The sequence below is a fragment of the Periplaneta americana genome, chromosome 1, assembly GCF_040183065.1.
Source record: "Periplaneta americana isolate PAMFEO1 chromosome 1, P.americana_PAMFEO1_priV1, whole genome shotgun sequence".
NCBI lineage: Eukaryota > Metazoa > Arthropoda > Insecta > Blattodea > Blattidae > Periplaneta > Periplaneta americana.
The window spans coordinates 164,997,864-165,013,925 of record NC_091117.1 but is presented as its reverse complement, the minus strand read 5'-3'; the positions used below and the strand labels follow the sequence as shown (position 1 = coordinate 165,013,925).

The 16,062-nt window shown below is 33.4% G+C and overlaps 1 protein-coding gene across 1 annotated transcript in view; it reads right to left on the bottom strand.

Moving 5' to 3' along the window:
• Positions 1 to 3,898: 3,898 nt before the first annotated feature.
• Positions 3,899 to 16,062, bottom strand: part of LOC138703280 (guanine nucleotide-binding protein subunit alpha-14-like) — a 47,728-nt gene continuing 35,564 nt past the window's right edge. The window contains exon 8 of the mRNA XM_069831031.1: positions 3,899 to 12,226. Within this exon, the coding sequence (XP_069687132.1) occupies positions 12,144 to 12,226 (83 nt within the window). The 3' untranslated portion in view covers positions 3,899 to 12,143. The remainder of the gene's footprint in view (positions 12,227 to 16,062) is intronic.

The following is a 16,062-nucleotide window of genomic DNA, read 5'->3' as shown; positions in this document are numbered from 1 at the left end:
TTTGACGGCATTTCCGTCCAGTTGGCGACGCTGCACTACACCAAACCAGTGCTGTCAATTACGTTTGATAGAAATGAGCTAAATTTTCGCTTAAAAAACTGCGAAGGAGCTAAATTTTAGAATTGTGAGTTTTAAAACTACAATTTAATGTGAAAAGCTTTATATATATATTAAAATGTTGGTAAACTGACAAAGCGGAGCGAAATACACATGAAAAACTGAAATAAGAATATGTGAATGCAAAGGGAGAGACTATTTACAACTGTAAATGATTTTCATGATACTAACGTTACTATTATTATCACCATCATCATTTACCAGTACTATTATATCATTACATGAAGCTTATGCGGAGATGTAGCAGAAGAGGAGAAAATAGGAAAGTTTTGAGAATTCTGGGTTTGCAGTGAAAGACGTCCTTCAGCAGAACACTATGAATGAATATCATCAATCAATCATCATCACCACAATTTTATTGAAAAATCTCTAAACTTATCTTCTATTTTTCTTTTAATTCTTCACGAATTACTTAATCTTGAAGAAAGTAAATAATAATAATAATAATAATAATAATAATAATAATAATAATAATAATAATAATAATTTATTTAGCAGAGAATTTATATTTTGAGTCCAACTGTATTAAATTAAAATATAAAATGTGTAGAATAAAATATCACTGTTTTGTCATTTATAGCAGAAATGTGTCTCGCTTAAGCCGTTCGAAAATTATTTTAGACATGCCGCACATTAGGTATAGCAAGACGCAGATAAAGAATCATTTTAATCATCGCAGCATTTACAAGTATAATTCATTTTACAACATTTTTTTAAAGTAGCTCAAATTTTATATCACATCTAATTCTTGATCTGCCAATTACAACATTCTATTAATTAATTAATTGATTGATTAGTAATATACAGAATGTATTCATTGACTTCCTAGTAAATACAACATCACATTTAGGCTCCGAAAGAAGATACACATTTCTTCTATATAAGAGCACTAATTCTCTTCTCTTTCTGCTTACCAATAAAAATGGTCTTCTTTCGAAAATTCAAAATGTATTGAGTCATTTACTAACTTATCCCTGGGTGGTCTACACACTTCACTAGCCCTCCTTGATCTTGCTACCACGTGAATTATCCCATTTTACTGATTGCAGTCACCATCAAAGCTAACTTAGAAAAGAAAGAGAGATCTCTCAAGTGAGAAAGCGATTACCAAAGCAGAGAAAATTCTCGTGTGAATGGAATGGGTGGCAGACACTCAGCGTTGTTTGTAAACATTTGTGGCGAGACTTTACTCAGTGGGTTCAGTCACATCACCCATAGTAACATAAGTTATGTGTTTTATTTAACCTGTTACAATTATAGTAGTTGTAGTTCTGCGATATTCTTGGAGTGTTTTTTGATAAGGTCGTTTTCGATTTTAACCAATTTATAATACTTGTAACACAAATTCAGGACACAACTTTCATTGCATTCAAATAAATTACCTTGGACTAAAGGCTTTAGAAGTGCCTTCGATTAAATGCCTTAATAACTGCTCCAAGTAAAATTAAGCTATGTGTAATGACTAGACTTCGGATATTACGTAAAAACCTATTATAATCCTTAAAAGATAAGTTCATATAAACTTGCAAGTACAAGTTTCATACAAAACTATGCCTAAAATTGGTATTTTAATAGCACCTAAAAATTCCTATTTTGACGACAAAGCCTATTTTGACCTATTAAGTATGTTTTATCGCTAATAGGTCAAAACTCCCATTCTTATTTCGAAAATTTATATTTTAAATTCCAAATGTGTTCCTAGTTCTATTGGAAATGAAGTACGGGATAAACTGGAGCAAGTTCTACAGAGAAATGTAGGGCTGAAGGACCTTCATACTGCTTCAGATATCCTAGAAGGGAAGAACACGGATTTACAATGTAACATTCGCATCCAACTAGTATCAAAATTGAAATACGCTCATGTTACTTCAGTGGATGTGGAGCATTCATTTTCAGATACAAATTTGTGTTGAGTAACAGATGGCATTGTTTTATAGTTGAGAATTTAGAAAAAGTATTAGTAATTTATTGTGAAACTAATTATGGACATTAACTGGACAAGGCTTGGTAAAAATTGATTATATTTCACTTGTTTGTGTACTGAATTTATGTCTAAAACTTATTTTTCACATTTAATTGTTTAGTTTATGTACAGCACTAACTAGTTAGATATTTGTTATTTTTGTACTTTTAGTAGTAGTGATGGTAACAGTGTATGAGTATATAACATTATTAAATTCTAGAAGTGAAATCCTGATGATTTGGAACATGTTTTTAAAGAAAACATTTTTTGTTAGAGCCTATTTTCAATTCTTTAGAGACTATTTCCTGCACTTTTAAGCCTATTTTAGGCACCTAAAATTACATTTTAACGACCTAAAAATTCGTACCCTAGTAATGACATCTTCTAGCAAATTATCCAGAATGATTATTATGACTTGGCCATACACCTTATGGAGTTCTACAAGTTATGACGGGAAATAAGAATTGATTACAAAACAAGAAGGTAGGGGGTTTGTATTGAGGAGGATGGAAACAGTTGGGTAGATTTAATGATGAATGGACACTGATTCTGGTGGTAGGGAAAGCAGGAGTATCTGGGTAGAAGTATGGATAAGCATAAAAGATTTGCGTTGAGAATTCAATATGGCAGAGAATAGAAAAACTGTCGAAAGACTGGAAGAAGTGTGCAGGGACACTTTTGGTATCAACTCTCAATTGAAATTAAATAATTTACGATGGCTAAATACAAAAATGGATGCTCCCACTATCGACCCTCAATTGGATTATGATAACTGAGTGCGTAAGACCATTAACAGAAATTTAATATGTGATGGCCAACCACAGAATGGGATAAGAACTCCCCCAACTGATCCCCATTCTGTGTTTAATATCTCGTGATTGCAGATGGAAGGTCTCAAGCAAATCAGGTTAGTTAGGGAATTAAGGCTGGGTAATAGAGATATTTGACTTGTTGAGGATTGCTGGGTTTGGAACCAATATCCAAATTAGAACCAGAATTACTTAGTTTCGAAAAAATGCAGAGGATACCTGAGTACACTTCTGGAAGACTTACAATGGATTCGGAACACCTCAAAATCTGTGCTTCATTGGCTGACTATGAAAAATATTGGAGTGCAAGAGGCCAAATGACTTTATTGTCAAATGCCTAGCATTAGACAACAACAACTTCTGGAAGACTAAAATTGACTAGAAGCTTGGTCAGGTGCTGAAAGAGTAGTCTCTGTGGAAAAGAACGAACTTGTCTTGTCCCCCAAAAGTGAAGTATGACTAGAAGCTTGGTGGTCAGAGGCAGAGAAAGCATGCTGCCGGGACTGGTAAAACTCTAAGTACTTGAAACTGGCTCACCGCCTTCTTCTATACAGCCTCAAAGATGACCTGAGAGAACAGTCTATCCATCTGGGAAATATCTACCTGATGAAAACTTCGAGGAGTTTAGCATAGGAAGAAAGATAAGAGGTGAGGAGAGATACAGAATTTTACAAATTTCTTGATGCGTTACTGAAGGTGACTGATTTGCACGTGAGTAAGTTGATGTTCTGTTACGTTGCATGCTAAGAATAGCACTTAGGGGTGGCACACCAACATGATCTGCAAAAACATTTTTGCATAAATAACTCCATGCATTGAAGGTTTTTCTTTCTTTTTGCAACACAGATGAACGATTCCTTTTATGTACATAATGCCCAATTCAGAACATGTAAGGTAAGTCAAAAAGTGTTGTTATTCATAACGAACTAATGAGCAAAATTCTTAATTAAGGGGATTGATGATTAAGGCAATGATCTATATTTTCGATTTTGAAAGCTAAGGCAAGAAGTCAAATATATACAAATATTTCGTTTAATTACACTTTTGTTTAATACATACAAATTTAAGAAAACACAACCACATATGATATCTAGGATCCAACTCTGTTATTTAGCAGTCAGGAAAAAAGCAATATGCTTTATTTGCTATAACTAACTTCTGTAAACAAAAAAATATATATCTCACACAAAAGTATACAAACTACAATAACCATACACATATTCTATTTATATTATATTTGCATGTGAAAGAAAAGGAAAGAATGGGAACATCTGGGGATGCAGAATGAGACCAGAATAATATTCTGAGGATAAAGGCCTTTCCTTTCTTGAGCTTATATTCGATAAACATAAAAGTATCAAATTAAATGCAATCAATATCAAATACCAATCTGTTTAAATATAATTAAAAACTTGAAAGCTTAATTATTTTAGACATAAATAATAATTCTGCATTTAAGTATTTAAACACATCTTGAGACTCTCTCAAGAAGTGTCTGTCTAGAATGCATTGTAGTTCTGCTTCCATTCCCATTACTTTTTGTATCCCTTAGAGTTTCGGTATATTCATTTCCTCAACGTCATTAAATATACTTTACTCTAATGAACATGTTCCACAAATTTTTTATATTTTAGTCAGTAATACTGGTTAATAGTGCCTCTTCTCCAACTCACCCCACCCTCCCAATATTTTTCATAAATTGGAACTAATGCCTAATAGTAAGACAATAATGCGTAAAGAATTCAGGTTTACTAGGTTCTAAATATTCGTTGCTATTGGTTAATTCCAAGTGTTAGTTGAGAGGCCGGAGGGAAAAATATTTTTGAGGAGGCCGAGACTTAGATGGGAGGATAATATTAAAATGGATTTGAAGGAAGTGGGATATGATGGTAGAGACTGGATTGATCTTGCTCAGGATAGGGACTGATGGCAGGCTTATGTGAGGGCAGCAATGAACCTCCGGGTTCCTTAAAAGCCATTTGTAAGTAAGTAAGTAAGTAATGTATTGATTAATTCCAGCATGTGACAAATAAAAGGAAAAATTTAGTTTGACTGAGTTAAAAGTTACATCAGAGCTCCACTTGGATTAATAGAATAATTAGATTAGAGTGAAGTTTGATTTAGTACTTTATATCAAACAAATAACGTAAATTTCATACAAGTGCTTCAGTCACATATCACTGTCAGTCAATAGGAAACAAAAATTTAGACATAAGAAAACCTGTTTCAGAACTAAACAAAAGTCCACTCAGGCTAGAAGCAGACCATCTTTGTTTAACATTCAAGCAATTCAAACAGACCTGTATAATAGTTTATGTAGTTCAATATCTGATCTGAATATCGGGAAAATAGAGACATTTCCTACACATAATATGGAAAGCAAAATTATTCCCTCTGATAATTAAATGGATAGTAGATTGCTTGCTTAGCCTTGAACAGAAATTATCCCAACTGTATAATGCAGTGGTCGGCAAAGATTACATCTTATAAAATGCAGCTTGCCATACACAGCAAAGGGGAATATAGGAGGGGCAGGATACCCAAACTGTTTAACTATGAATGAAGAAGTGATGGCTAAGAGAAGGGAAATCATGTCTTACCCCTCTGCACTGCTTGTGTATTAAGGGGATGACTTGCGAGTCAAGAAATTCTGACCAATGGTATAATACAATACTACGAGCATACAACGTATAATATTATTCACGCTGACCACGTCAGATTTGCCTGAAAGGTCGTATGAGACTAAGAAAAACTAATATTTTCAAGAATAAGCATTAATCACAATATTTAAATAAGTAATTGGTATTATAACGGATTATCATTATCAATACTACCTTTCTTTTTCTTTTCTTCAGTTTTAAAGCAAAATACATTGTTTAGTCAACTGTCCGAAGACAGGTCTAAACATTGTATACCGGTATTCACAAAATTATTTAAAATTACGTTTAAATGTCTATCACATTTTGCCAATTCATATGTCCAATAACCCAGTATCACAAATAAATGCATACATACAAGACACTGTCATTAAGAATAATAAGGACTGCTCTATTAACAGAAGTTATTACACGACAGTATGTTAACAGTTGTTAAAACAGATATTACTGTAGGTAATTTAATACTAATACAGAGTTCAAATTTCAAAAATTTACTGGCTGAGGACACTTTCTCTTGACAAATTCTTATCTTATGCATTCTTAATGCTACTGACTACAATATTTATATCACATCACAAAGTTTCAGATTTCTATTTAAAAAACCTAAAACTTTACATTTTAAAACTGCTTCTATATGCGAGGTTTTCTTCACATTACAATGCCAAGCTCAGGATTTATTGTTACCCTGTATGCATAACTGGAAGACAATTCTTGCTAAGCTAATGCTTATAACATTATTTTAACATTTTGTTCTTAATCACACAATACAAAGAACAGAAAATTCTCTGAAGATATTATACAATTTTCCTTATAACTCTTAGGTTTTTAAGCTTTTTGACGAGTTTTTCATCCTCAAAACGAACACAAAATGGAACTTTCAAGACGTACAGAATGCATGCTAACATTCATCTGAGACATTGTATAGACAACAAACAAATGTCCATGTTCTACATACTATTCGAAACCAAGGCAATAGCTTCGATATGGTTTCAAAGTCACACCTCAATAATCATGTACAATGTGATTGGTAAGAAACATAACAAAACGTTCAGTGCAAAATGGTACATCACAAAAGATGGTAAAAACCTGAGGAATGCAATATCACATTAATGCTGTAACTTTTATTCAAATGCAGCAACTTTTTTTAATGTCACATAAAATCTCAAAAAATGTTTATGTCCTGAATCATAACGAGTCTCTGTCATTTTAATATCATATGCTTAAATGCCTTTGCTTTAGTTAGCTTCAAATGTGCGTGTATATATATATATATATATATATATATATATTCCTTTATGCTTGAAAAAATATCTAGTTTCTTATATTATTTATATTAAACTATATAAATGCAATCTTCTGAACACTTTCTGAAAAGTATTTCTTTCAAATTTTTGCAATACAAAATGCCTTTTAAAATTCGTAATAAAGGAAAAAAAATCTTCTAGTAATACATATGAACATTTTAATTTCATTTTTTTTTTTTCATTTTTTTATAATTCTGCATCATTAGAAATAGTTATTGCAATCTCTAACTTCTAGTAGTCTACAAACTTTCAGAATGTAATGAAATATTTAAAATATGTCATTCTGACAATATTTTGAAAAGTTTCAACACTTTGTGGATATATAACTGTTGAAGAGTTCAATTTTTAACTATGTTCTGGTGCTTCACGACATTTTGAAAACTTATTCCTGAATATCACATCATTATTTTGTGATCAAATTATATATATATTAAACCTGAGAAAAAATATTTCCAATAGCAAATATCTCTGCTTATAAATGTTCATAATTTATATACATAATCCTGAGCTTTCATGAACGCTATGATTGCAACCTTTACTGTAAGTTTAAGTTGACAACAATAAAAATTTATATAGGTTAATTAGGACTAAAATAATCTTGCATTATGTAACATGTATCTTGTACGTAACAAGAGCATTACAAACTCAGAAATACAGTGTCATTCACTCAAACCATAGGCCTAAAGTGAGTTCCAGTGAACTTTCCCAGTGTTTCTGTTGGTTCACCAGCAGCAGGTTCCCTTTGCTACAGCCACTGTTTACGTCAGCAAAGTCACAGCATTTCACTAAATTAAAACTTACATATACTATGTTAAATTAATAACATTCATATATTTAGCCATAGAATTATTAACAGGAGTTATGGCCTGCTCATGTCCTATATCTTAACAGTTTAATATCATGTGACTTATTTGTTGGGAACACTGAAAAATAAAATGTATGCAACTAATTCTCATATGCTGAAGAAACTTAAAGAAAACATTTGAACGGAAGTTCGTTTTATTGGTGCAGAGGAACTGATGCATGTGAATGACAGTTTCTTATGATGATGTAAATTATGGACAACACTTTCAGCAGCAACTGTGAGGACAGTTAGTACCCAATGTTGTTAATATAACATAGTACATAAATTTTGGTCTGAAGAAGCACAATGAGTTCGCATATGCAAGCAGCAGCAGTAGCAGGGAGGATCTGCTGCTGGTCAGCAAACAGAAGCACCAGGAAAGTTTCCTGACTCACAGTTTCATCCATTTATGTGATGCGTGAATTGTGCGTAAATGCTATATGAGTTACAAAATTTCACTAGAGAATACATCTGTTACAGAGGACATTCATTAGGAACAAATATTGTGTGTTTCTTCTGTAAGTAGTTCATATCACATAAGTATTTTCATAGAGAAAAGTTGTAGTATCTAACAAATCGATAAAAAAAAACAAGATAATATGATCATGACTATTATATCCACTATGACCAAAATAATTATTATGAAGCTGGAACAGCACACATTTATATGATTCATTCAATTCTAAGATGATCTTTCATTCTAATTTTAACAGATGAAATAATGATAACTTAATTTGAAATCTGTATAGTTTGTAATATTAATTTTTTGTCGAATAAATTCAACATAAGAAATTTCGTTCTGATTTTGTACAATTTTACCATGAAGTAGGCTGTATTTTCTCATTTTTACTTAGCTTGATTTTAAGTTTTAAATAAAATAACAAACATAAATTACAACATTTAAGTTACTCACTCATACCAAAGTATCACAATTCACATCATTTTAAAAACTTAAGGTCATCATACAGTCAGTATCACCTTGTATTAGGGTAATAATGGTATATTTGAAAGCAAATGTAACTTAATATACTATCACTAATTTTCTAATGTAACACAAACAAAAACATTACTAATAACTGATATATGTGAAGGCATTTTACATTAAATATGTAATGTTAAGCATTCAAGTGAAACGAATTCACTTTATTAGCTCATTTTTCTCATATGAAAACATAAAATAAATGCATCCAAAACATAAGCCACTTTGCTAGGCAAAAATATAAATATAAAAATGCTACTGTTCTTCTTTCTCCATCTATAATTTATTCACATATAAGGCATCAATTTTGTAAGCTACAATGAAGACACTAGATCACAATGCTTAAAGAAAAGTATCGCAGTCATAAACAACATGCATGATAATAGTACATTTATCAATTTTGAAAAAACTAATTATTCCGTGAGTAGTAACATTTCAATATGTTTAATGAAATAAAGAATATTCTTGCGATGGATTTTCATTATAAAATAATGAAGGAAGTTTTCCTTTTCATTCTTATATTAATTTTCCTGCTAAGGACTATAGAGCATGTTCATTTTCTTACGCCTTTCCCTCTCTTAATGAATGCTATAAAATGACTGTAATTAAAAGAAAATTTAATCGTGGCATCAAACCAACAATCTTTTAATAAAATAATATTAATCTTTTTCTTTTCTTCTTCTTTTTCTACTACCACAACAATTTGGCCATGTAGCCTGCACCATCTGCAACAATTTCTCTGGTAAATATGACCAATTATGAATTTTATACTTATTTTACCAATTGTTTACATACTTGGACTCAAAACATAGAAAACAAATTCATAAATAAAATTTCGAGTAGAATGTTGCTTACAATAAAACAGCAAGATAACTTCATAAATATAAAACAATTATTATATGGTGTAAAAATACATCACCATTACATTAGGTAGTTAAATTCCTACATTTTAATGTGTGCATGCAAGAAGGAGACAATGCTAAAGTGCAAGTTTACAGGAGGTTCAAAAGTTTTGTACTCATATGTTTTACTGCACAAGTGCGAATATTCAAACTCTGATTATAGCTTATTACAATGCCTGGAGAAGTCCTATTCTTTCATGCATTATGAGCCTACTTACAAAGTATATAACCATCCAATAAAATAAATATCGCATTGTTGGAGAAGTCTCCTTCTTTCATGCAGACATTCATTTCAAAAGATACTGTTGGTATTATTCATCACACATACATGACACGGGAACCTAATAATATAATTCAATAATTTGGTAAACAATTATGTTCTCATATTTAATTTATGACGTAGTGACTGAATATACATTAAATAATAGAATAATGCTGAAATTGATCAGGAAGAGAAAAAGAAAATGACTGGATCACTGGCTAAAAAAAAACTGCCTACTGAAGGATGCACTGGAAGGAATGGTGAATGGGAGAAAAGTTCGGGCCAGAAGAAGATATCAGACAATACACAGCATTAAGATAATATGGATAGTACGCAAAGGCTAGAGGAAGGAGGAAAATAGGGAAGATTGGAGAATGCTGAGTTTGCAGTAAAAGTCCTGCCGTTGGGCAGAAAACTATGAATGAATAATTATATATGATACAAAATTTGAGAATTCAACACAAACTGGTATTTCCAACATAAACTCATAAATATTATTATACCGACATATTTTACACAGATATAGAGAGTGAAAGAAAGAAACAAAGAAAAATGAAAAATAAGAAATGAATAAAGGAAAAAGAAAAAAAGAACATAAAAATATTGCATAACCACAGGGGAATGTTAACAGGAGAGCTTCAGTATGCTAGTGAGCACCCAAAATTAGTCTATTCCAACTTCCCTCAACTACAATATTGAAATTGCAGCTAGCAATAATTTCAACTCACTTCACTCATTACTTTAATTCTTCTTATATTAGGTCACAACTTTTCCTTAGCAATTACTTCACAGCTTCTCTCATCACTGTGCATAAACTGTATGTTCAAGTTTTAATTTGTTAAATCTTCTTTAAATTTAGTCTGAACTTTGTAATTTTGTTTCAAATCGAGGTGATCAATATAGGAAATATTGCTTCCACCTGCAATAATGCAGAAATGGGACACAAGGAAGCATTGCCAGTGGTGTAATGAAAAATCCGCTTCCACCCCCATGGTTATTGTTTGGGGCCTCAGAATTCATTAACTACACACAAGTCGCATCTTCCTTATATCATGCAAACTGATATCAGTTTCAGAAAAAAACAAAGAGCAAAAAATTATTTAAAAAATTTACACGCTAATTAAATTTAAAAAATATAAGGCATTTAACAACCTTCTAATAATCGCCCACTCCACCCATGAGGGCTATGAAAGCTATTGCGACACCATTGATATTAAATTCTGCCCTCCTGAATACTTCCACAAATAATAATAGTAGTAGTAGTAATAATAATAATAATAATAATAATAATAATAATAATAATAATAATAATAATAATGATGATGATGATAAATAATAGTAGTAGTAGTAGTAGTAGTAGTAGTAGTAGTAGTAGTAGTAGTAGTAGTAGTAGTAATAATAATAATAATAATAATAATAATAATAATAATAATAATAATAATAATAATAATAATAATAATAATAATAATAATAAGACTGGCACCACCACTGCATGCCATTGATTTTCACATAATAGAATTTCATTTATGTCAGTATAATAATCTTTAGTAAAGCTAACATTAGCTGAACAGCCATCTTTTATGCCAAAAAACAAGGTTCAAGTTTTGATGAATCCAAGTGGATATTTGATTGATTAAGACCAAGTTTGGGTCAGTTCCGAGAGGTAGTCTCATTTCTCCCGCCATTACTCCACAACTGCTTCATTAATCATCATCATCTTCATCTGCATCATCATCCCAGTTCTACCTCTATGTAGTGTACACAACAACAGCAAAGTGAACTACAAATTCAAGATGTTACTGCTAGAGGAATTCTTGGTTACAGTTAATCAAATATCTATCATTGTATAAAAACAATTCAGTAATATTCAGGTTTTGTATGAAGGCTGTGTTGCCATTTTCATTCTAGAACACTGGCTTTGGTTGCACATTACTTCAAAATTCATTATACAAGTTATATTAGGTAGAAGTTTGAATTCGTATCACATTTTAATGGTTTAAGAAAGAGGTTGTGAAGGATTAAACAGAACGCCCTCTGCAAGCATTATATCTCTGCTCCATTTCATAGAAACTATGAGAGAGTCACTTGAATGGTTGTTTCATAAACTTAGTTCCTCTCTTTCCAGGGAGAGTTGCCTAAGAAACACATTATTCACATGAAACACGGAAGCGAATACTGTTCTCACATTTGTCATTCAATTCCTTATTCATTGTTGACAAGCTCGTAAGAAAGTCTGGTGAACAAAATCTTACACTTAAAGAAAAGACTGTTTTGCAAAATTATACTAGCACAATACAGCAACTCCTTTATGCAAGGTTGTAGTCTTCTAAATTTGTCTGTAATATTGTGTCCCTCACAGCCAGAAACACAAACTTCATGTTTTCAGTGTCTGAAAAGAAACAAGCCATCCAAAAACATTATTAATCCAATACAGATGTATCGTATCAGTAAATCATAAAATGGAAGAGATGATTGATATAAACCTAATCAGGTCAAGGTAGTTCAATATCGCACCCCAAGCATGTTGGTGAATCACTCTTTGAACCACAATGACAAGAATCCATCAACCCCTCTCTCTGCCAGCGTGCATAAGCCCATATGCATACATGCATACGGAAAACATACACACATACACTACCAGGACTATAATCATTGGTCACCTGTAGAGTCACAGATTGGCGTAGGGTTAATTAAAAGCCTTGCAGACTCCCACCAAAGAAGTGATCTGTAAGAGTTCCCACTTCACTACACACAAATGCTTTCCAACCTGGTAAATTCTCAGAGTCCACACCTGTGGAGTAATGGCTAGTGCGTCTGGCTGCGAAACCAGGTGGCGCGAGTTTGATTCCCGGTCGGGGCAAGTTACCTGGTTGAGGTTTTTTCTGGGGTTTTCCCTCAACCCAATATGAGCAAATGCTGGGTAACTTTCGGTGCTGGACCCCGGACTCATTTCACTGTCATAATCACCTTCATATCATTCAGACGCTAAATAACCTGAGATGTTGATACAGTGTCGTAAAATAACCTACTAAAAAAATCCACTGAATCTGTCCTTCAGCAGGTTTCAAGTTTGAGGGAACAGTTAACCAGGAAATGTCAAAGGAGCATTTGATAATACAATAAAGCCCCATTTTAACGAATCTTTATTATTTTTTTCCTTAAATTGAGTTTTTAAAGGGGGATTTTCACTTCATATGAGCATGGAAGGACTCAGAGTATCCTTTGACACTATCTCAGGCTACAGAGAAAAGAGGTATCAATAACACCCTACTCTCTTAGCAAGATACTAAAAGCATGACGTCTATAAATGACAGCTTTATATCTGTATCTATCACATGATGATGCCCTCAGGAAGGTATCTTATCACCGTTACTGTAATGTCTTGTGACAGACCATTGAAGGCGAGCACTCATCAGAAGAGGGACAAGTCAAATAAATGACTTGCGAACACAGAGTAGGGCTAGTATTGTTGCGGTGGAGGAGGAGTGGGGTGCTCTAGTTAACTGTTCAGAATCCTTCAATGTTCTCTTGTTTCTTGAGGTGTGATTACCTATAGTGCATAATGGACGTAGGGAAACGAAAGAAATGTAATAACCAACCATGTTCTTTTCATGTCATGAGAAAGCTGTGAAGATGAAAATATAATATAATGCGCCACTACGACATCATGCATAAAGATGGTTATTAGAGGAGAAAAATTCGCTCCGATGCCAGGGTTCAAACCCGGGTCCTTGGTTCTACGTACTAAGTGCTCTAACCACTGAGCTACGCCAAAGTTCAATCCACAGTACCGAAACGAATCTCCTGCCTCTACTGTTTTTCCTGTTTTTGACCTTACGCCATGTTCGACATACAGTAGCGTGCAAATTAATCGGAACAACGTAATTACTTATGCAAAAACACTCAAACGGGATAAAAAAAGGATCTAAGACATACCTCAGTAATCTATGTGGCCTCCCTTGTTCCTAATAACAGCTCTGAGATGATTTGGCATGGATTCCACTAATTTCCCACAAATATTCTTCATTTCTTCATCGCGAAACCATACACCAATGAGGGCAGAAATCATCTTCTCCTTTGTAGAACAATCCATTTTTTGCATTCTTCTTTTGCAAATTGACCACAAGTCCTCAATGGGGTTGATGTCGGGTGAGTTGCCTGGCCAGGGGAGTACCTGAATATTCTTCTTGTTGAAGAATTCTGTAGTTTTTCGAGACGTATGGCATGGTGCCAGGTCTTGTTGGAACACACCTCTGCCATCCGGAAATGATTTTTTTGCAGCTGGGGTACGATTCTGGTTTCCAATAAGTGAATATAGGCCTATTTGTCAGAATTCATCATTCCCTTGATAGGTATTAATGCTCCAGGCCCTTCATGTGTAAAACAACCCCAAAACATTACTTTAGGGAGTATTTGGGTGCTTGTTGGAGATGAGCTGCTGTTACTTTTTCGGATCCTTTCCGTACGTAAGAAACACGGTGGCCGTAGACCTCGAAATGAGACTCATCGGAAAAAAGTACATTCTTCCAGTCATTCACTGTCCAGTGTTGATGTAATTTTGCCCACATTAAGCGTTTTTTGCACATAACAGGGGTTAGCAGTTGCTTCTTAATAGGCTAACGAGCCCTTCGTCCAGCTTCCAAAACCCTTCGCCGCACTGTTGTGACGTGAATATTCGCCCCAGTGGTAGCCATTAACTCGAAAGCAGTTAGTCTAGGATTTAATTTACTTTTCCTGACAATTAAACGATCATCTGCAGGTGAAGTCTTCCTTTTCCGGCCACAGTTTCCTTTTTTCTGGGGTGTGATGGATCCAGTCTCCCTGTATCGTTTTATGATCGAATTAACAGTAGCCAAACCGATGTGACATTCTGCAGCAATTTGCCTCTGTGTCATAGAAGAATGCTCTGCTAATGTTATAATTTTAGACCGTTTTCGTGGAGTTGTATCCATTTGTGAAGACGACAGAATGTACACAGGATTGCAGTATTAAGTGTTCAACACAACTGAAATGCTTATAAGTACAAAACGACAGGCAAAATGTCACATATTATAAAAAAAATAATGACAGACCTTCAACAATGGAATTACACGTACTACAGATGCCAATTAAAGCGGTATGAGCAGCTGTGAGGCCAACAATTACAGAAAATGTAAAAATATGTCGTGTTCGGATTAATTTGCACGCTACTGTATATGTTGACATAAATTAAATCAACTGCCATTATACAAGGAGTGCACTCAATTGAGTGACTTGGTGGCTGGGATTCCACAGTATATGCATTTTGGGCGAAGAATCTAGATGTAAAGATTAATTTTTTGGGCCTACGAATTTATCTGTTATGGTAACAATGGCTATGATCCTAAAAAATTCTGGCAAGTTATAAATGAAGTTACAAATGTAAATGTACCAAATAAGCAGCCAATCATGGAGTTAAAAAACGGAAAGGGTGAAATATTAAATTGCAGAAGAAAGATTGCAAACGAATTTAATAATTATTTTTCAGAGATAGGACACAATGTTACTTTTAACAAATTTTAACTCTTCTATATATAATGGGACATAAAATGAACATTTAGCTTTCTCTATGTTTCTTTTCCCTGTAACCGAAGATGAAATTATTACTTTGGTTAAGATCTTAAAAAATAATGTTGCCCCTGGTATAGATGGAATTGAGAATAATACTTCGAAAATTATATCAAAAGTCATGGTTCATATTTTTAATTTATGTTTTGTGCAAGGTATATTCCCAGATGTTTACTGTTGGAAGGTATACAAAAAGTTTCAATCAATTTTGAAAACAAAACCTTGTCCGATTTGACCTGGAATGACTCAACAGCATGAAGACAGTGAGAACTTTATTTTGCAACAGAATGGGGCACGCCCTATTGGCTAGGAAGTTAGAGGTCATCTCGATAGATATCTTCTATGATGATGGATTGGTTGTGCAACTGTTGAAAACAAATCGCTCATACTTTTGCCACCAAGAAGCCCTGACCTAACACTCTGTAACTTTTTTCTGTGGGAATATATGAAAGATTGTTTTTCATTCCTCCTTCTCTTACAAATCTATAAGACATGAAAGATTGTATTAGAGCATGGCAATGGAAAAGTCTCTCAATGATTTGCAGCAGCAAAGTGGTGGCAGTGGGGGTGGGGGTGAAGGTGGGATGGATGTGGGGGTGGTGGTGTTGGTGAGGATGATGGTCAGTGGTAGTGATAATC